The sequence below is a fragment of the Muntiacus reevesi genome, chromosome 1 (assembly GCF_963930625.1).
Source record: "Muntiacus reevesi chromosome 1, mMunRee1.1, whole genome shotgun sequence".
Classification (NCBI taxonomy): domain Eukaryota; kingdom Metazoa; phylum Chordata; class Mammalia; order Artiodactyla; family Cervidae; genus Muntiacus; species Muntiacus reevesi.
Window position 1 is genome coordinate 248,023,567 of NC_089249.1, and position 23,403 is coordinate 248,046,969.

The 23,403-nt window shown below is 39.0% G+C and overlaps 1 protein-coding gene across 5 annotated transcripts in view; it reads right to left on the reverse strand.

Annotated features, from left to right (window-relative positions):
- The window catches only part of RNF145 (ring finger protein 145), a 60,997-nt gene extending 37,933 nt beyond the window's left edge, over positions 1-23,064 (reverse strand). Inside the window, exons 1-4 of one of the 5 annotated variants that reach the window (XM_065919016.1) lie at positions 22,739-23,064; positions 20,778-20,804; positions 16,590-16,792; positions 7,412-7,520 (exon numbers count right to left, since the gene is read on the reverse strand). In XM_065919016.1, the coding sequence (XP_065775088.1) occupies positions 7,412-7,520; positions 16,590-16,773 (293 nt within the window). In that variant the 5' untranslated portion in view covers positions 16,774-16,792; positions 20,778-20,804; positions 22,739-23,064. Of the gene's footprint in view, positions 1-7,411; positions 7,521-16,589; positions 16,793-18,463; positions 18,533-20,777; positions 20,805-21,189; positions 21,282-22,738 lie in introns of those variants that run through there. The other 4 variants (XM_065919013.1, XM_065919012.1, XM_065919017.1 and 1 more) reach the window with 4 other exon arrangements.
- Positions 23,065-23,403: the final 339 nt, after the last annotated feature.

Genomic DNA, 23,403 nt, shown 5'->3' on the forward strand with positions numbered 1-23,403 from the left:
TATTAAAATTTTTATTAGAATGTAGTTCTTTTACAATGTTATGTTAGTTTCTGCTCTACAGCAAAGTGGATGAGTTATACATATATGCACATACACACTCTCAGAGTCCCTTCCCATTTAGGTAGCCACACAGCACTGAGCAGCATTCCCTGGGCTATTCAGTAGGTTTTCATAAATTATCCATTTTATATAAGGTAGTGTACATATGCGAGGCCCAATCTCCCAATTCTATCCCACACACACCTTCCCCCCTTGGTAATCATGTTGGTTTTCTACATCTGTGACTATATTTCCTTTGCAAATAAGTTTATTTGTACAATTTTTTAGATTCCACATGTAATCAGTGTTAAACAGGTTATAAGCATTTTATAGACATAGACTAAACACTTAAGAAGAATCAGCTTCATTGTGTGAATTAAAGGTATACCTTGTAGATACTGTGCATTCAGTTCCAGACCACCACAATAAAGTGGATACCGCAACAAAGTGAATCACATGAATTTTGGGGTTTCTTGGTGCATATAAAAGTTATGTTACACTACACTGTAGTCTAAGAGTGCAATAGCCTTATGTCTAAAATATATGTGCATATTTTAATTTAAAAAATGCTTACCATCATATGAGCCTTCAAAAAGGCATCATCTTTTTGCTGGGACTTCCCTGGCAGTCCAGTAGTTAAGACTCTGCACTTCCACAGCAGGATGCATGGGCTGGATCCCTGGCAGAGAACCAGGATTCAACATGACACACACAGTGCATGGCCAGAAAAGGAATCTTTTTGCTGACAGAGGGTTGTGAGTCAATGTTGACAGCTGGTCACATTGGTGGTTGCTCAAGGCTGGGGTGACTGGCAAAGTCTTAAGATGACAAAGAAGTGTGCCACACTGAGTGAGTCTTCCTTTCCTGAAGGATTTCTCCATAGCATGCAATGCAGTTTGAAAGCATTTTACTGATAGCAGAACTTCTCTCAAAATTATAGTCAATTCTTTCAAACTCTGTCAGAGCTTTATCAGTTAAGTTTATGTAAGATATAATATTCTAAATCCTTTGTTGTCATTTCGACACTTTTCACAGCATCTTCACCAACAGTAGATTCTATCTCAAAAAACCACTTTCTTTGCTCATCCATAGGAAGCAGCGTCTCATCTGTTAGAAAGTTTCTGTTGTGATATTGCAGCAATTCAGTCACATCTTCAGGCTTCACTTCTAGCTCTCTTGCTGTTTCCACTACATTTGTAGTGACTCCCTCCACAGAAGACTTGAACCCCTCAAACTCATCCATGAGGGTTAGAATCATCCTCCAAGCTCTTGTTAGTATTGCTATTTTGACTTCTTCCCACGAATCACATATGTTCTTAATGGTATCTAGAATGGTGAATCCTTTCCAAAAGGTTTTCAATTGACTTTGCCCAGATCCATCAGAGGACTCACTATCTACAGCAGCTATAGCCTTATGAGCTATGTTTTTTAAATGATAAGACTTGAAAATCAAAATCAAAATTACTCCTTGATCTATGGGTTGCAGAAATGATATTATATCAGCAGGCATGAAAACATTCATACTTGTTATACATCTGACAGAGCTCTTGGGCAACCAAATGCGTTGTCAATGAGCAGTGATATTTTGAAAGAAATCATTTTTCCTGAGAAGTAGATCTCAACAATGAGCTTAAAATATTCAACAAACCATGTTGTAAACAGCTATGGTGTCATCCAGGTTTTCTTGTCCCATTTAAAGCACACAGGTAGAGTAGATCTTAGCATAATTCTTAAGGTCTTGGGATTTTCATAATGGTTAGAGCATTGGTTTCAACAAGTCACCAGGTGCATTAGCCCTAAACAGAATCAGTCTGTCCTTTGAAGCCCGGCACTGACTTCTCCTCTCTAGGTACAAAGTCCATCTTCTGCCAACAGAACACTGTTTTGTCTATATTGAAAATCTGATCTTTAGTGTTCAGTTCAGTTGCTAGTCATGTCCGACTCTTTGTGACCCCATGGACTGCAGCACATCAAGCGTCCCTGTTCATTACCAACTCCCGGAGCTTACTCAAGCTCACGTCCATTGAGTCGGTGATGCCATCCAATCATCTCATCCTCTGTTGTCCCCTTCTCCTCCCGCCTTCGATCATTCCCAGCATCGGGGTCTTTTCAAATGAGTAATTTCCTCCCATCAGGTGGCCAAAGTATTGGAGTTTCAGCTTTAGCATCAGTCCTTCCAATGAGTATTCAGGAATGATTTCCTTTAGGATGGACTGATTGGATCTCCTTGCTGTCCAAAGGACTCTCAAGTCTTAACACCACAGTTCAAAAGCATCAGTTCTTTAGTGCAGCCACCTTCATTAATGATCTTAGCAAGATCATCTATATAACTTGCTGCAGGTTCTACATCAACATGCTCTGCTGTACCTTATACTTTTTTGTGATGAAGACGGCTTCTTTCCTTAAAGCTCTGCTAGCTTCAAACTTCTCTTAGGCAGCTTCCTCACGTCTCTCAGCCTTCATGGAATTAAAAAGAATTAGGGCCTTGCTCTGGCCCTGGTTTAAGGGAATGTTGTAGCTGGTTTGATCTTCTATCCAGATCACTAAAACTTTCTCCACATCAGCAATAAAGCTGTTCAGCTTTATCATTCTTGTGTTCACTGAAGTAGTACTTTAACTTCCTTCAAGAACTTATCCATCATATTCACAACTGGGCTAAGTATTTGGCACAAGTGGCCTAACACTCAGCCAATCTCAGCTCTCAACATGCTTTCTTCATTAAGTTAAATCATTTCTAGCTTTTGATTCAAAACGAGAGACATGACCCTTCACTTGAACACTTAAAGAGGCCATCGTACAGTTATTAATTGGCCAAATATCAATATTAGTGTGTCTCAGGGAATAGGGAGACCCAAGGAGCAGGAGAGAGATGTGGGACAGCCAGTCAGTGGAGCAGTTAGTATACACACAGCCTTTGCTAAGTTTGCCATGTTATATAGGTGCAGTTTGTGATGCCCCAAAAACAATGACAATAGTAACATGAAAGATCACTGTTTGCAGATCACCATGACAAATACAATAATAATGAAAAAAGTTTGAAATATTGCAAGCATTTCCAAAACGTGACCAGGACAGGAAGTCAGCAAGCCCTGTTAGAAACATGACAGGATAGATTTGGTTGATACAAGGTTGCCACAAACCTTCAATTTGTAAAAAATGCAGTATCTGCAAATCACAACAAAGGGAAGCCTAACAAAACAAGGTAGGCCTGTACATGAATTAAAGAAAAGAGAGACCCAGCTTTTCAAGAGTATGAAATTTTCTGTTTAAGGAATTAATATTTGCAAATGTCTTTTTCTATAGCCAATTTTTGAAGTATCAAATGAATTATTTAAAATATCCAAGTATTGACTTTCCTTTTCAGGACCATACCATACTCTGCTTTGATATATCTAGACTAGAGTGATATGGAAAGTATCTGTAAATCATGTAAGTGATAAGGGACTTCTATCTAGAATACATAAAGAATTCCTACAACTCAATTTTTTTTTTTTAAAGACAACCAATTAAATAACGGGTAAAGAACCTGAATAAACATCTCTCCAAGGAAAATTCACAAAGGGTTAATGAACATATGAAACATGCCCGACATCATTAGCCATCAGTGAAATGCAAATCAAAACCACAATGAAACCCCACTCCACACTTACTGTGATGTCTATACTGAAAATGACAGAGATCAACAAGTATTATTAGCAAGTATGTGGAGAAACTGGAATCCTCATACCCTGCTGGTAGAAATATAATAGTGCAGCCACTTTAGAAAGCAGTCTAGGAGTTCCTCAAAAGTTTAAACATATTATATGATCCAGCAATCCCAATCCAATGTATAAGCAGCGCTCCCTCCTATAAGTATGTCCACACAAAACCATGAATGTTCACAGTGTTATTCGAACAGGCAACAAGGCAGAAACAGCTCAAATGTCCATCAGTGGATGAATGGATAAACAAAACGTCATACAACAAAATATGATTTAGACAGAAAAATGAAGTCCTGATACACGCTACAGCATGGATGAGCCTTGAAAACATGCTAAGTGAAAGAAGTTAGGCATAAAGGACCACATACTATATAATTCAATGTACATGAAATGTCCAGAATGAGGCAACCAGTAAAGACAGAAAACAGATTGCCGTGCCTATGGCTGCGGAGAAGGGCTGGTAGGAAATTGGGAGTGACTGCTGATGGGTACAGAGCTTCTTTCTGGAGTTAGGAAAAAGTTCTAAAATCAATTGTGGTGATGCTTTACACAGTTCTGTGAATGTATTCAAAACCACTGAGCTGTATACTTTAAGTAGGTATGTGAATTATATCTTAATAAAGTCGTTTTCTTTAAAGATATTTATGAAGCTGCCACATGAAATATGAACTATTAAGCTTTTTAAAACTAAAAAATTCAGCCTTAAGATTCTATGAGATTGGCCAAGACTGAATATTTATTAAACGTTGACATTCTATTAATGATTCAAGAATTAACACATCTTTGCCAACCTTTCTGAGATAGCACTATATAGTGTAAATTACACTAAAAAGAGAAACACTAAAATATGCCACAACTTGAAATTTGTTAGTTTAATATCAAAACCAACTCCATCAGATAGGCACTGTCTTACTTTAGAGTTTCAAAGTAACATATTTCCTAAGTAGGGAAACTATTTCATACCCTGCTAATTCTAAAACTAATTTTCTTTCCATTAGCCATGGTCTTTCCTGAAAATTGAACTAAAAATCAGAAAACTTGGATTCAAGTTAAAGTCTGGGATCATCCCCTCCTAGCTGTTTGCACGTTTCAGTTCTTTCACCTATAAATCTCAAAGGATTATAGTAAGGATCAAAATAACATAAAAAAATAAGAAATGTTTTTGTACACTGTAAAATTTTATCACAATTATTTTTACTGTTTAAAATAGATACAAACTTTCTGATAATGAAAATAAACTTTAAATACTGGTAAAAATATTCCCATAAACTAAAAGTAGTAAGTCAAAATTGCTAAAGAAAAATGGTTAGAAAAAGGCTTTTCTTTATGTCTGACACTGCAGGGTCCCGTTTATCCCTACATGATAAAATTTTGACCTCTTTAGAAAAGCCTGGATGATGATACTGCAGATGAAAATACAGCTACATGGTTTTGGCCATCACTGAACCACACAAAAACCAAAAAACCATAAAGGAAAAGAGCAGATTCATTGCTTTTTCACCCAGAATTATAGTAACAAACAAAATTAATTTTAATAGCTCTGCCTTCAACTTTGAGATTTCTTTAATCATCAAAATTCTATCAACTCTAAAAAAAGCTACACAGCTACAGCATGGAATACTCTGCCATGAAAAAAGCATTTTTTAAAGATTAACAACACAGGAAAAATAAAAAAATTTTTTAAAAATAAAGATTAACAACACAGGAAAATGCTCACAAAACATTGCTGCATAATAAAAACGAGACATAATAGAATAAGTTAAAATCTACTGAGCCCTTATGACATGTCAGAAATTGTGCTAGAAGTTTAACATGCTTAATCATAATAAATCCTTATAACAGCTCCTTAAAATACTATTAGCATGTTACAGGTGAAGAAACTGAGACGTAGCTTTCTGATAAATGACACTAAGGTTTTAGAGCAGTAAATAGGAAACACAGGATCTGAATCTATCTAATTCCCATCCACTTTTCCCAATGGCATTCGTAGGTGCCCAGGAACTTATTTACACACTAAAGTGGTGACTCAGGAGCCTACACTCTAACTACTGCATTATACCCCATACATACCATTTTTCTTTAAAAATGTCTAAATGAAGATAGGGAAGTGTCTTCACCTTAAGCTTGAGCTGAGATTCAGAAGTGTCTAGGTAAGACCATAGGAATAAATTCTGCCAGGGTTTGGGGCTGGTGGTCCTGCAATGGGAAGGACTCTCTTGTGAGAGTTAATACTGGCTCTTGGACTCCTAGTCTAGGTTCAGTGGAGAAAGATGCTAAGGGAAAAGGCTTAAGTTGTTCCTGTGAAGGAGGCTAAGTGCACAGGGACAATATTTGTGTGATACAAAATCAGAAAAGTCAGCGTCTCCACTTTAGAGTGAAGAGTTGGAGCTGAAACACTGAGACAATTACAGAAATGCAGCACCACTCTTGCAGCTCCGTATTTTGAAATTCTGACATCCAAGGACATTCCCTGGGCAAGGATAGCAGCAGACCTCCCCACCTCCAAGTACCACTTTGAGCAGGGAGTCAACCAGATAGGAACAGAGGAAGGAGGTGAGAAGACTGAGTTTCTGGGAAATACTTTGGGGCCTTCGAGACATAACTAGATGAAATAAAGAAGATGGGGGTCCTGCTTCAACAAAAGGGACCAAGAGTCAGTGACTGCTAGTAATTTTCACTCTTTTGTATCTGCTGAAGTGGTGAAAACTGGAAGTTATTAAAAAACTGGAAGGAAATAACAGAATTCTAACAGGTTTGTCACATGGTGGTATAATTTCAGGTAATTGCTACCACTTTTAAATTTTCTGAATAAACTGCCTACAGCGATGAGTGTAATTTTATAATCATGGGGGAAAAAAGGTTTTTAAAAAGTCAACCAATCAATTCCAGTAATATAAAAATGCTATTTCTAAGATTAAATTTCAAGCCTACACCAAAATCTATGTTTCGAACCTCTAGAAAATTACATCCTGTTATATATGTAAAGTAAGTGCCACTCTTCTTATAACTGGGAGTACATTTTGTTAGTTATACATTTCAATCAAAACAAAAGAAATATTATACCCACACCAACAAAATTTATTATACTCCACTACATTTATGGTATGGGCTTTTGGTACACTTGTAATTTATTATTATTGTTTCAAGATTGGAAGCGCATATTCTTCTGGCAGACCAGTCTTCAAATTTAGGACAAGCAGACCAAGACAAACAGACGTTCTGACCTATACAATTAACCTCATGAAATAATTTATATCAATCATCGACTATATACAAGGTTGCACCTTACACTGATTCTCAAGCATCATAAAGTAACTTTCTAAAATAATGAAAGCAATGAAATCCATAATTGCTATAGTTCCTGCAGCCTGTCTTTGGAAATTTCTTTTCTCAGGTTATATAGAAAAGCTCATGAGTATTTTTGTAAACATACCCTTATGGTCCATTTCACAGTAAGACCATTTGTAAAAGCAGAAATAAAATTTGAGACACAACCCCAGCTACTAATACTGTAAGATATTTATTTAGAAAACAAGTATCAATTAAAAAAAAAATGTTTGGGATACCTATCAAAGCCTCAGCTTCCTAACAGTGTTCATGAAAAGTATTTTACTGGTAAAGGAAAACTTCAAATTTAGGCACACATTTCAAAAATGGGTCAACCTTCTTACCTGGAGATTTGATGTCCAGCATAGAGGAGCAGGGCCGTCAAAAAATATAGATAAAGCTGAACCAGATGCTGCCTGGGCAAGGTCAGTAGCACAACACTCAAGATATAACCTGTAGTAGAAGTGAAGAGAGATATAAATAAAATTCAATTCTAATTTAGTCTTCCAGTTAATTACACTAATAAAAAGAGCTTGAAGTAAATTACTTTCCAATTAGGTTTCAACAACTTTGAGGTTTTTTACTTCACTACCAAAGAAAGCTTAGCATAGTAAAACCACTATGGATTTTTCTCTGGAAAATATAAAGCATTTTTCACTTCCTTTGTAGGTTTTTCTACTTTAAAATTGAATATATCACACAAAAGTGCAACGGGATTCCCCTCATCAACTACCTTTCCTTGTCTCCTTGTTTCCTCTACACCAACTGTCTCATTCTCTAGTCCCGGAGGAGGAACAGGGGGTCTTAGAGTCCCCCTACTACTGCACCTCCGGTGTGACTCAGACCTTACTTCTCCAACTCCGAAAGACCCTCTATCTTCTGTCTTCAATCATTCCTCTGACACCATCATCATCTCTCAAAGAATGTGCAGGGCTCTTTTCCCTAGTCATAAAGAAAAACACCTCACCACACTCATTTCTCCTTTTCCTATTACCTTTCTTTCATTCCAATGACAAATGTTATAAACTATCTGTACCAAAGCCTCTAATTTCTAACTACTATTCCCTCTTTACCCTTTACAATCTTAGATCCTCTACAAACCCCTGTTTGCTTTCTCTAAAGAAACTTGGAAGTCAAAAATTACCTACTAAATAGGAGTCAAATCTAAGACTCAAATTTAAGTCAAATCTAAGACTCCTATTTAAATCCTTGCCCCAGCACCTGGAGCAACAACTACCATCAAATCTATTATTCTTTGGCTCTGTGACATGGATTTCCATTTACCCTCTAAATAATTCTCCCCTCTATTTTCTTTTCACCCTTCTCAAGTGAACATAGGAAATTCAGTTTCTGAATAACTTCTATTCTTTATGTAAGTATCTAACTCAAAGAATCTATTTTCCTGCTTCAAAATACCATTCTAGATGATACAACAGTAGTTCTGAGAACCTACTACATAAGCATAAAAACCTTAATCATTTCCTATTCTAAGCAGACACTTATAGCTCATGATGTCTGAGATGAAGTCCACTTAAATGTTCCCATACAGGAGTACAAACTGAGTTCCCACCCTCCTCCCACAGCAGGCGGACTCACCTCCCCCTCCATCCACCCTGACTCAAGCCTGAGTCACCTGTGACCACCCAGTCCCACCAAGTCTCTCTCATGTTACCATTCCTTTCTAGTCCACATGCCCCTACCTAGCCCTTTCTGTAATACAAGAATATATGCTGACTGCTATTTATCTTTCAGTCTCTTCTGCTTCTCATCCATCCTATGCTTTGTTACCAGGGTAATATTCCCAAAACCATCGCTTTCTTTCATTTAGACAACTCCTGCTCTAAAACTTTCAAATGTTTTAAAGAATCTGCCTGCAATGCAGGAGACCAGGTTCAATCCCTGGGTCAGGAAGATCCCCTGGAGAAGGGACTAGCTACCCACTCCAGTATTCTTGCCTGGAGAATTCCATGGACAGAGAAGCCTGACGAACTATAGTCCATAGGGTCACAAAGAGTTAGACACAACTGAATGACTGACACTTTAACCTCTCAGTGTAACATTAAACATCTTGCAAAAATCTGGCCCTGGTTTAATGTCCTCTCATGAATGAGTCTTCATTAGGGCACAGACATCCATCCCTTCTTAGCACTTAATGTGTCCCTCATGCTGAGTCGATCATGCTTCAAGTTTAAGAAACAGGAGCTGCACTAGGCACTACACATTTTCCACACATCCTAACTTCAAGAACCATCCAAGGGAAGACAGAGATATATATTTCTATTTGCTTTTCATTTTATAAAATAATTTCCTCCAATTAATTTTGTTAATCTCTTTCTCATAGGACTTAACAAGTATTTAAAAGGATGTTTATTGTATTTAGTAAGCATTTTTACTGTTTGTGGCTGAAGGATTGTCTAATCAGTCTACTTATTGCATGAAACATTTCCTTAGATTTTCTGACATTTAATAAACTATCATTTTCCTTTCCAGATATTCTTATCTTTCCCTTCTCCTGTGTATCTCATAAAATTAGCTGCCAAATTCTCTAGACTGAACATATTCATTTCATTCTTTCAATTATTCAGTCATTCAATCAATCAACATTAGTATGTGTAAAGTATGATCCAGATGCACTCGTAGGCATGGAAAATCCAAGAAGAAAAAGAAATCCCAGTCTCGTGAAAAAACAAACAAGGATAAAAGTGTGATAGATCCTTGGTAGTTTCATAAACAAAACTTAAAATGGCTATGGTTAGGTGACTGCTTGACCTGGACCTCAAAGGGTAAATGGATCTTTACCAGGCTAAGAGGAAGGGGGAACGCTCTAAGAAAACAGCAACAGCAGATCTGAAAACCAAAGTGCAAAGGAAATTTTCAGCAGACAGAAAACTGTAGACCAGACTAGATTTTGATGTAAGTAGAAAGAGTATTAGGAGGGTACTGGGAGATGCTGCTGATAGAGCTGGTGGCTCAGACAGTAATGAAACCACCTACAGTGCAGGAGTCCCGTGTTCGGTTTCTGGGTTGGGAAGATTCCCCTAGAGAAGGGCATGACTACCCACTCCAGTATTCTTGCCTGTAGAATTCCATGGATAGAGGAACCTGGCAGGCTACACCCCATGGGGTCACAAAGAGTCAGACACGACTGAGTGACTAATGCTAACTAACTCAGGATGAGACAGCTGGACGGCATCACGATGCAATGAACATGAACTTGGGCAAACTCCAGGAGATGGTGAGGGACAGGGAGGCCTGGTGTGCTGCAGTCCATGGGGTCGCACGGAGTCGGACATGACTGGGTGACTGAACAACAATTTAGGAGTTTAGTCTGGGCTTACGTTCTCAGATCCTTTTAATACCATATAGGTGAGGTAAGAAAATGAAAAACATATAGGTGAGGTAAGAAAACAAAAAACAAAACAGTAACAAAAACCCTATGGTTCACCTATATCCCCATTTTCACATTCCAGTGAAAAAATAACTGATAAAATATATTGCACAAGAAGATTTTTGAGAGATTATTAGTACTTATGCTGATGTATTAAGAGCTGTATGACTAAGTCATCTGAACTACAATAAACAGTTGATCCTCAAACAATGCAGGGATCAGGAGCACCAAGCCCTCCTCATGGTATAAAACCTGAGTATAACTTTACAGTCAGCCTTCCGAACCTGTGGTTCCTACAGAGTTCAAGGGTCAACTGTATACATCATCTAATTATTTGAAAAATACAAAACTATGCTGATGCAAATATGCATCATTATTCAGACTACAGGATTAACTGAACCAACCAAAACAAACTAAATTGATAATGATGAAGCTTTGTTGTTGTTCAGTTGCTAAGTCGTGTCTGATTCTTTGCAATCCTATGAACTGCAGTACACCAGGCTTCCCTGTCCTTCACTATCTCTAGGAGTTTGCTCAAACTCATGTCTATTGAGTCAGTGATGCCATCCAACCATCTCATCCTCTGCCACTCCCTATGATAAAGCTAACTCAATAGTAATTTGTAATTAAAAAAAGCAAGACTAGCAGCATTTAAAAATAATGATCTGCTTAAAATAACACTGGTGAACATTCCTAAAGAAATACAAGATTTTCTGCTATTTAAAGGGTTATTTTAGTAGTGGAGAAAAAAGAATGAGGACATGGAATAAAATAGTAGCTTTGGATATGAAGTTGACAGGGTCATTTATGAGATATATACTTAAATAGGTCTTAATGGTGATCTACTGGTGAATGGTTGAGAAAAAGGAAGTGAAAATGGTTCTGATGTTTCCATCATGGGTAACTGAGAAGACGGCTTTGCTACTAAGACAGGAAATACATAAGGCAGCAGAGGCTTGAGGTTAAGTACAGGTGATAAGTTGAGGTGCTTGTGAAATATTTAGGCTGAGAGAGCTAATGATAGTTAGAAATCATTTATTCATCACCAGGCACTAGTTAGGTACTGGTAATACTGAGATAAGAGACGACACCATTCCTACCTTAAGGGAGCTAACTATCCAGTTGGGAAGAAAGCTAGGCTTATGGACCCTTAGAATGTAGTAAGTATCACGGTGGAGGTATGAACTGGATACCATGCGATCAAAGAGGAGGAACAATAATGGAGACTAAAGTGGTCAAAAACAGTGAAAACTGGAGATAGAGATTTGTAGCCAAAACTATGTGAAACCACCCCAACAGCAAAATATGAAAATTAAACACAAATCCTAGGAATATCAACACTAAAGAAGGATTCCAAAGATACAGCAAAAGACTCAGAAGGAATGATTAAAAATCTAGAAGAATTCAGAAAGATTTTTAAAAAGGAGATCGTGGTTAACAGTTTCACAAACATGGAAAGGTATGCAAAACAGGGATACAAATGAAGTTTGAGTTTTACCTTTTAGGTCATTAATGATATTAGTGATCATAGTTACAACAGAACTATTCTCATATCCACTCTTTTCTTTGCAACTGCTACCATGCTAGCTCTGGATCTCATTACCAGTTGCCAAAATTCCTAAATGGTCTTCTATCCTCCAGTTTCTCCCCTCCCCAATCCACTATCCTATCCTATTCAACACTGCCTAACCAATCTTAAGATGAAGCTCACCTGCTCTAAATCCCGTACTGACCCACCACTATCTATCAAGTTAAGCACAATATCTAACATTTGCATTCAGGGCTTTTCACAAATGGCCCTATTCTTCCTTTTCAATATTATTTATATTCTCCTTTATATATCCTACACCCTGCAAACAGTTCTATAATTAACATTTGGATAGTTACTCTCTCTGCTCTCCTCAGACAGGACCCACACTGGAAAGCTTCTAATTTCAAAGGTACAATTATACTCCATTAACACAATTATTAACACTCCCCACCTTGATTTTTAAGCTCTTAATAACAATTACAGGATATAAGGAGGAAAAAACTCACAATAGTAAAAAAAAACAAAACAAAACTTAGGAATGAACTGAAACATAAAAGTCTAAGGTCTATATAAAGAAAACTTTAGAACACTCCAAAAGAACGCAAAAGAAATCATGAACAAAGTAAGTCTCCTGTGTTCTTTCCTAAAGAAGAGTTAGAAAAAAAAAAAAAAAAAGAAGAGTTAGCACCCTTAAGCTCTCTCTTCATGCTAACTTAACTTTTAATAATAAGCAATCTCAGCAAACAGGTCAACAGGGCTGTGTTTGGAAGATTAAATAATTGTGAAATTCATATAGAAAACTAACAACAACCAAAAAAAAAAACTGAGAGAGGGAAATAAAGAAAACGAGACTAACTCTGTCAGACAGTAAAATAAAATCTAAACCCTCAATGACAAGAAATGAACAGGAAAAAAGTTCAGAAATGGAAAAAGACACCCTGTAAATGCAGATAAATTCTAAATGCAGCAAAGATTTAAATGCAAAAATCAAACAACAAAAAGAATGCAATAAAACATGACATACATCTTTATACACTTATGAACAGAGAAGGCTTTTTAAATTGATTAAAAATCCTAAAGCTATATGAAAGAAAAAATGATAAATTACATTAAAAACAAATCTTGCATGTCAAGAATATCTTTAGCAAAATCAAGAGAACTGAAATTGGAAAAAATTCCAACTCATCACACAGGGCTTATTTCCCTAACATATATCAAACCCTGCCAACTAGTAAGAAAAGGCTAACAGTCCCATAGAAAAGTGAGCAAGGGACAGGTACTGACAACTCTCAAAGGAGGAAATTACAAATTACAAATTTTCTCATAAGAGAAACACAAATTAAAACTACATTTAAAAATAACCATTTTTCACCTACATGCCATATCATATTTACTAGTTCAGTCATGTCCGACTCTGCAACCCTTTGGATTGTAGCCCGCCAGGCTCCTCTGTCCTTGGGACTTTTCAGGCAAGAATACTGGAGTGGGTTGCCATTTTCCTCATCCAGGGGATCTCTTCCCAACTCAGGGATGAAACCCGCGTCTCCTGTGTCTCCTGCATTGCAGAAGGACTCTTTACCTGCTGAGCCATCAGAGAAGCCCACTGAACAGCCAAATATTAGTTTGATAATACTGTTTTGATAAGGATGTAGGATTTCAGGAACCGTCAACAAATGTAGGTACAAAATAGTCTATAGAGAGCAGTATCAATCAACAGTCCCAATGTATATATACTCTTTAACCCAGCAGAATCACTTCTAATAACTCATCCCATGGCTATCTTTGCACCTGTTGAAATGATAGCTATACAAAACTATTTAGTACAACAATGAACGAAACAGTAGAAGAGAGAAGCTATCTATAATGTCCTCCACTGAAGTAATTTATGCAATAAATTATGGTACAGTCATACAAGAGTACTATGCCCCTATGAAACAGAACTGGAGGGCTGGGGAACAAAGTGAGGCCTCAAAAGTTCATTAGAATCTTAAAATCTGGCAGATCAGGATGTGTCAGCATGAAGAAACAGTGAATACCTAAAAATAACATGGCTCTATGATACATCATTAAGTTAAAACAAACAAAAGGTTCAAAAGAGTAATGTTCTATGTTACCATCTGTACTAAAAAAGAGGAAAGATATTTATATTTTTATCATTTATATATCAATTTATCTTTATATTTACTTACACATGCATAAAATATCTCCAGAATTATGCACAAGAAAATAAAAACAGTTACTCGTTGAGACTCAAAGTGAGAACTCAGTAGATGAGGAACAGAGACAGGAGGAAGGCACTTTTCACTATATACTTTTTATGCTTTTTGGTTTCTGAACATAAATTACACTTTCTAAAATCCATTTAAGGGTGAAATTCTGTAAATTGGAACATTACATAAACACTACATAATGCTCTGACACAGAGGTTACTGTAACCAAAAATCTGTTCAAGCTGAAAATAACTACTTGTGCAATCACTGAGCTTACTCTACCATAGCACATAATAAGTGTATTTAAGAAGGCTCAGTGGAGTTCCCAAAGCCAAAGAGTATGAACTGCAACTGTACGAGGACCCATACAACTTCTAAAATGAATGTTTCTGTTATTAGGTAGCTGTTTTTATAATAAATACTTCAATATATTAAAAAATAATGTATGTGATAAGTACATTTTTAAGACCACAGAACAAACTACTTTTGCTGGATTAAGCGAAAAAAAATCTAAACCAAGTACCCAATTGTTCTTCTACAATAGACTGGAATTATTTTCCATAAACTGACTAATATACAAACCTTTAACAAAGGGCTGAGAATTAGTATTTTGCAGCATAAAACAACCTTCTCATTTCAGAGGCTTTTCCAAGGTAGTGCCAACTGAGAGAGCTGAGAGTACTCAGAGTACAACTGAGAGTGCTCAGATGTTCTATCTCTAGTGCAGTCTTTCCTACTGAACCAGACTCCTTCCCACAATGACTTACTTGGTAATCTCTCAGAGCTATAAGGGGTTCTCAGGGCTAAGCTTTGAAACCTAGAAAGTTCTTTTATAGATAAAAAATAAATCTCAGAGACAGGACAACTCTTAACAATTTTATAAAAGATAACCTTCAAATTTAAAAAAGATATACTTGTTGATAGGCAATTCTAATAACAAAAAATATTAATAAAACCACTGCAGCACATCATTCAAGCCACATCTTGAGTTATATGTTAACGAAAATACACTATCGCTGTTATTACATATAAAACAAAAATTAACCTAAAATTAAGAATCATGACTTTTATTCTAGATGGACTTTATCTGCTTCCTAATTTTTTTATTTTTGGCCATACTCCATAGCATGTGGGATTTTCCCTGACCAGGGATCAAACTCATGACCTCTGCAGTGGAAGCTCAGTATCTTAAAAACTGGACCTCCAGGGAAGTCCCCTGCCTGTATATCTTGACTTTAATTTCTTAAACCTCTTCACACTACTTCTAGCACTGATTCGAAAAAAATCATATCAATTATATATTTCAAGCACTTTAAAAAAATATTATAATTTTCCACATTTCATTTAACTGAAATGAATACTTTACCTTCAAATGATATTAATGTTTTGGAAGAATAAAGAATATTGGTTACTTTCTGGACTTCCCTGGTACTACAATGGATAAGAATCTGCCTGCTAAACCAGGAGACACAGATTTGATCCCTGGTCTGGGAATATTCCACATATCGAGGAGCAACTAAGCTCATGAGCCACGACTACTGAGCCCAAGCTCTAAAGTCTACAAGCCACAACTACTGAAGCCTATGCACCTACAGTCTGTGTCCCGCAACAAGAGAAACCACTGCTCCGTGCAACTAGAGAAAGTCTGAATGCAGCAATGAAGACCCAGCGTAATCAAAAACAAACAAACAAATAATCTAAAAAAAAAAAAAAAAAGCTTACATTCTGAATTACTACCAAAATTACTACCCAAATTAATGACAAGCTTTAACAGGCCAAATGTCTAGAAAGGGCTTCCCAGGTGGTGCAGTGGTAAAGAATCCACTGCCAATGCAGGAGACGCAAGAGACACAGGCTTGATCCCTGGGTCGGGAATATCCCCTGGAGTAGGACATGGCAACCCAGTCCAATATTCCTGCCTGGAAAATTCCATGGACAGAGAAGCGTGGCAGGCTACAGTCCATGGGGTCACCAAATGAGTTGGACATGAATGAGCACAGCACAGCAAATGTCTGGAAAGGTTATTTCCCATTATTTAACTTCACTGTATTAAAATCTAATACATGTTTTCTTTTATACATGCCAATTACATCTAATAAACCAGAAGCAAAAAATAAATTAAAAAAATAACAAATGCTTTCTTCTGCTTTCCAGTTTCATTAAAATTTATTTCATAGCAAAATAAATCCAGCTCTATTTTCCTCTACCCCTAATAATTCATATGCAATTGTGAAACAAATAAGACTGTGAACATGATTCATAAACATTCATCAACGACTGTATCCTTGTCACTTCAATGTAAAAGGACATAATTTTACCCAAATGAAAGAGTATACAAAGACATAAATCAGAACGCTCACTAAAAGCTTGGGAAACAGGATGGAGACACTTACCTACATAATGCATATTGAGAGCCAGATACTTGTACTGGAAAAGAGGGTTGTTATTGAGGCTACTTCTCTGAATCTGCTGGAAGAAGGAGCTGACATCCCAGCGGTAGAGGACATCTAGCAGCATGATGCTCGGCACCCGCAGGGCCACGTTCAGCACTGCCTCCAGTTTCTCCTTGGCGGCCATGTTGTTTCTTGGAGCAGACCTAAAATTCAGGAGATACAATATAAAAGAGTGAGTCACCTCAAACAGCTTTTAGATATCCTTTTATGAGTCTAATGGATCACATGCTACAAAAACTATGTTATAATGTAAAAAGCTCCTTAGACACACCTACTACTTCCAGATATTTAGGAAATAAGCTTTCTATTATGTTTTCACATGGACTCTCTTGGGTCTACTCAACTTTAAGGCTCTGAGGAAATGTTCGGGCCTCAAAATTTGTTTTTTAAAAAGCTTCTAATTCCAAATCTAGGCACTTAACAAAACAGCCTATACTGTAGCCTTTGTCCAATTATCTTGAGAAGGAAAATTCACTCCTATAAAATTCCTTGAGATTTATGCAGCTTTTTTAAAAGAGAGCAAATTTTAAAGTTATTACATGAAAAAGCATAAGCTATTTAATAAAAGGTTAATAACTGCACATTGAGTATATAGCATCTCACCATCTATCCTGTTTCTTATTACTTAAAATCAAAACTGAAGTACTCAATTTACATGATACAGATACAATGCAGAGAACTCAAGATATAGGTAAAGGCAACATGCTTTGCAATACTATCTCCTCGTATCATTAAACTTTCAGGGCTTCCCTGGTGGTCCAGTGGTTAAGAGTCCAACTTGCAATGCAGGGGACACCAGTTCGATCCCTGGTCCAGGAAGAGCCCATACGCCACGGGGCAACTAAGCCCACGCGCTCTAGAGCCTGTGCTCTGCAACAAGAGAAGCCTATGCACTGCAACGAGAGAAATCCTGCACACAGCAACAAAGACCCAACAGAGCCCAATAAATAAATAAATAAATACATCTTGAAGGGAAGGAAAAAAAAAAAAAACTCTTAGTCTGAAATTCCCACCATCTGCTTTCAAAGTAGGAAAAAGCTCATCAAATTCTTCCCTGTGAGACACAGACATGCTGGCACAGGGAAGAAGTCAGGCATTGTGAGTCTGCAGCCTCTGTCTTTGCTTAGCTGTTGATGAGCAGTGGTGAATGGGGGGCTTAAAGAAAAAAAAACAAACAGGAAGGAAGGAAACGAAAGATCTGCCAGACAATCTACTATACAAAGGACAACCAAGTGCAACACTGCTTTATACGATAGAGCTGCAAATTAATCCAAGGAATTACAGAAAAGAAGACAGAAGTGGTAAAGGATAATTTTAGGAGTAACGATAATTCTAGATTGTTGGCTCTGACAATATCCTTTTAAGAACTTTGCTGAGAAAGCAAAATACACTTCTAGCTTTGGCAGTAATTTCAGACATTACAGGACAAATGAAAACATTTATTTCCAAAGAAAATTATAGTGACAGATTGCTATGCTATGGTTAAATATTTGTCAGTATTTCCATTTCACCCTCTAATTTTCATAGCTTCCTAGCTCAGATAGTTGGGGGAAAATGCTGCTCAGTTTGGCACACCATTAATATAAGTTTTTCCATCACTAAACTGCTTTATTATATATCATTCCCACCACTCAAATGCCATGCATGTTCTACCAATAATGCAAAATTAACATTTTTATAAATAAATACTGTAATTCTGATTACTTTAAATAAACAAGACTGCTTTAATAATTTTCATCCATAAGAAATGGAGGGAAGGGATAAAGTGGGAGATTGGGACCGACACATTGTTACATAAAAAACAGATAACTAACGTGGACTTACTGCACAGCGCAGGGAACTCTATATTCTCAAAATTCTCTAACAGTCTATATGGGGAAAAAAATCTAAAAAAAGAATGAATTTACATACATGTAAAACTGATTCACTGTGCCGTACACCTGAAGCTAACACATTATAAATCAACTCTACTTCAAGAAAAAAAATTTTTTAAACAGAATATTGTCAGAGAATCATAACCAAATAGCTGTGTCCTAAGGAGAAAAAAAAAGCACTGAAAAATAAAATCTTGAATCAACATCTATTACAAATTATACCGTTTAGGAGCCTAAATTTCTCAAAGCTCATGATATTATTAAGAAAAAAAATTCTAGGAAATATTCACATTAACATCCTTTCACCAGTGACCCTGGGGTGATTTTTATTCCCCTCTATCTTTTTCTGTTTGACAAATGTTTCACTATACCCATATATTATTAGGAAAAGTGTAATATAATGTGCCTAAGCTATCTAGATAACTTAAGGAAATACACAGGAAGTAACTACTTACTCTGGTGGTCAACCTGATAACTTAGTGCACTCTTGGGAGTTCATTTCAAAGTACATAAATGACAACATTTTTTTTTCTCAGAAACCACCAGTCACCTGTGAAAATTACCATGTACCAAAATAAAAATATCACTGACAGGCGTTATTCAGTAATGGAAAAGTAACTATCTTTCCATATTTTATATTCCAATATGAATCAATAGTAACAAAAGAGGGGACAATTACTGAGTTAATATTTGTGGTCCATATTCATCTGACTTAGAGCCTTCGTATGTTTTTAATGTTTTCTTGTTTTTAAAAGTGCCCAGTTTCACTATTTATCATAGCTCTTAAAGGGGTGAAGGAAAAAAAAACTAAACAAAATACCAATCCTGCATTAGAAATCAAGATCCGAAATGCTAAGGGGAAAAAAAAACTCCCTAATTCTTACATAGGACCATACTTCTATTACAAAAGAAGGCCATTAGCAGAATGGTAATATGCTTCCCCTTATATACCACTACTTCACAGACAAGAACAGAACACAAATGGGACAAGAACAGAACACAAACGGAACAAGAATAAAAAGAAAATCTTGGGTCCCTAAACCTACTGTTAACAGAAGAACATCCAAGACAGACACCTAAACTCTACTGCCTGGATGGAACAAAATATCCTCTTTAACAACAAATACATTGCTTACGAAATGTTTCATTTATTTCTGTATGTGAGTCTGTATGACATTTCAGTAAGTCACTGGCAAGCTGACCATGTATAAGGACGTGGAGGAAACAAATTTAATACACAGAAAGCTGAATCTAAAATGCTACCCACAAGAGCTATGGAAAGAAAAAGGTGGGGTGGGGGGAACCATTGTGGACCATTCTTCATAGAAATGCCACATGATAGGGTGTGACCATTACAAATAAATACCATACACTACCCTCGAGCTCCACACACTAAACTAACAGCTAAACAAAATGTTGAAATATATTTTATTTGTTGAAATATGAAATTAGTCACATGTGCCAAATCACTCACATCTGCCAAAAGACTAAATTAAAAACATGAAGTAAGTAAAAATGGAGCCTCCTCTAAGATGTTTGGTTCAAGCCTAATTTATCTTTTTCTAAGACTTGTTAAACAGAGCTAGGGAGCATATTCTAAGTCAGAGGAAGCTCAAAATTCTCCTAAAACCAAACAAGATCAACTAACCATCAAAAATAAACAGAAGAGCTGAAGGCAAAGAAAATTCAAAGGCTTGACACTCTCTAAAGCCAAATATATAAGATACTCCCTGCCTTGTTCAGTTATGTACATTTTGCCTTCTGTGCATTTTTAAATTTCCTCCATGAAATGTGGAAAGAACTGAGAAAGTAACACTCTGACAAATTGTCTCTGAAAGTAATGAAAACTAAATGTGGCTCAAAGATGCTTTACACAGTAAAGCAGTTTTAAAAAAAAAAAAAATCCATCCCTTTCCAGTAACAAAAAAAGAAAGGCTCAACAAAAGCTAACCAAAAACAGGACCACAGGATTTCATTAAATGACATTCCTAGGCTTGGAAGCAGCAAATTGCTACCTAGGAACATAAGAATGTCCTGTACCAGCATAACGTTGCACAATTCATCGTTCACTTTTGTGGTTTAGGATACACTGGGGACCTCATTCTACACTTTCAGAAAATACTACATTTTAGTTTTGAATATGAAGAAATCAAACAAATCATCAAAAATATGAGAAATATAAGTTTTTAATGTCAGAGCTCTTCTCATCAGCTGAAGAATTATGCTAAAAAATAAGAAATGAAAATGTTCTTACCCAAAAAGGGAACAGAATTCACATCTCCTAGAAAAAACAAAAATAAGAATGCCTTATAACCCGATTTTAAATTATTCAGTACAATATTAGATAACTCGGAAAGTTTTTACACCTTTCCTCCTCAGCATAAGAAGAAAAACAAAAAACTATCATTCACCATCAGTCTCCTTTCTCTGTCCAATCCAATTTGGGGGGGGAAAAAATTCTACCATCAGCTAAAGCCAATCTTAATAAGAAAGACATTTTCTGGCTCTCCGGATGTTAGGATGGTAAGCCCTGAAAATGTTAAGAGAGCAGAGCTAAAGCCTAAAACCATAAGTAAACTCAGCCAAAAACTCAGATACCGGGGAGAAGAACGCACTTCTTACATAAGCATTGGCAACACGTTTTAAATATAGCTGATCCTTCCCACTCCCAGTCATTGCTAACTAACTGTGTATGTACCTGATTTCCACGTAAACTACTAGCGATTCTGTGGTTTCTGGTCATCTCCAAATCAGCAAACATCCACTCTGGGAATCCACTCTGCATACAAGGGCCATCTTTCAACTTAAGCAGGCAGACAGAGGAAATAAAAACTGCTATCTCTGCCATTGGGCGCTCAGCCTGGGTCACGACTGCAGCACCAACAGCTCATCCTTTGGGCAAGATTCAAGATTCACCAGAACTACACAGTCCATATTTTAAAAAATAAAAAGGCACACAGTCCCTCTCCTTTCCTTTCAAACTAGTTTCCTGTTTACTGCTGACTGCGATGCAAAGCCATCCATTAATCTTTGATGCCTTCTCACAGCAGAGCCCCCTTCCTCTCTCCCCGCACCGCCTCCCCCGCCCCCCACGCCTGCTGATCTCAGCCGCGTTTGAACTATAGTAACCCCAGCCCAGCTCGCTGCAAAGCCAGCAGCGCAGCAGCAGCAGCGGGGCCGCTGCCGCCGCGGGGCTAGGGGATTACGTCCACAAAAACTCTGCCAGTAAAGAGGCCCGTGCCAGGGAGCTCCCCTCCCCTCTGGCCAAGGATGCTGGCTCCGCCGCGCCACGCACCAAAAAGATTCTGAAGCAAGACACGGGCGAAGTACTTCATCCCTGAACAGAAAGGGGATCTATTCCCAAAGGGCGGGCAAGGGTCTTGGGATCCTTAGCTGAGAAAAGCAAGTGGAGAGGGATGCAGAAGGCCTGGCGAACGAGAGTAGCAGCGAAGGGAACAAAAAGGAAAAGATGAGGACCGCTCATACTGTAAAAAAGGGCTGACAGACATGATATAGTGCAAATGGGTCCCCATTTGAAGAATGACTTGGCAGGCCTTTCTGCACCCCAAAACCACCTCAAACCGAATGAAAGGGGGGGAAGCTGAGTTTGGGGATGCGTAAAGCAAAGAAGAGTAGGGTGAAATAAGAGAGGGAGGGAACCTCGTGAGCCAAGTGGACAAAGACGCAAAAGACCGAAAGTTGGACGTGGGAACTGGAGGAAAAGAGCTGGAAAGGAGCAGCTGGAAAAGGGGCAGCTCAGAGGGGCTTGGAAAAGGCCCTAAAAGGGGTCCTGGGAGGCTATGGGGCAGCGCTCAGAGCAAGGGTATCTTAGGAATGCTGGGGAGACGAGGGCTCTCTCCAGGAGGGTGGAGGTTAGAGAGGAGCCGGGGAAGGCCCCGGAGCTGGGAAAGGGCGCTCTGACCGGGGCCCCGGAAGGGGAGGACAGAGCCGGAGAGAGCCGAAGCGGGGGCCAGGAGGGCCGAGGGAGGGGCTGGCGGCTGGGAAGGATGGGGCGCTGCGGGTGAAGTGGGGACGAGGATGGGAGAGAGGAAGAAGGCGAACGGGGAAAGGGGCGAAAGGGGAGAAGAGGACCGAGCTGGCGACGGGATGGAGGAAGGGAGTGAGGAGGGACGGGGGAGGGGGAGGAGAGGATGCAGGATGCGGGCGAGGGCGCCGGGAGAAGAAGGGGCCGACCCGGGCGGACAGCTCGTTCACCTCAGGCTGCGGCCTCCCTCCCCAGGAGAGGCGCCGCCGGCGGAGAGAAGGGCTCCGCAACTCCCAGGCTCTCTCGCTCGCCTACCCTCCCGCTCTTCTCGGGCGGCGGCAGCAGGGACCGGGACGGCGCGGCTCACAGCGGCGGCTTCTCCGCGCCGGGCCGTGGATGCTGCGTCTCGGGAGGCGGCGGCAGCGGAGGCGGCAGCAGCCCGACCCGTGCGGTCACCATCGTCCGCGGCGGCAGGCGCTCGCGGGCCGAGCTCCTTAGCAGCCGGCGGCAGCCATGGCCTTCTTCGTTCACTCCTCCCGCCCCCGGCGCTCTGCGGCGGCAGCAGCTCGGCTTCAGTGCTCTGCGCCTGCGCGCGGCGCTGCCAGCGCGGCGCGCCCCTCCCCCGTACGGGCGCGCGTGTGCGCGTCCTCGCGCGCACTCACAATCGCGCCGCCGGGTGGTTCCCGCGTCGCCTCCGGTACACGGGTGGGAGACGCACGCCTCCCGCAGCCTACACTGCCAGGCTCCCTCCGCTTTGGAGACGCGTACCACGCCGACAGCTGCACGCGCACTGTGGCACGCACCATTCTGACACACGTGCGCTCTCACACTCCGCAAACACCAGGAGCCACAGCCACACGCGCTCACACCCACACTTACCTGCCAGGACCACGTG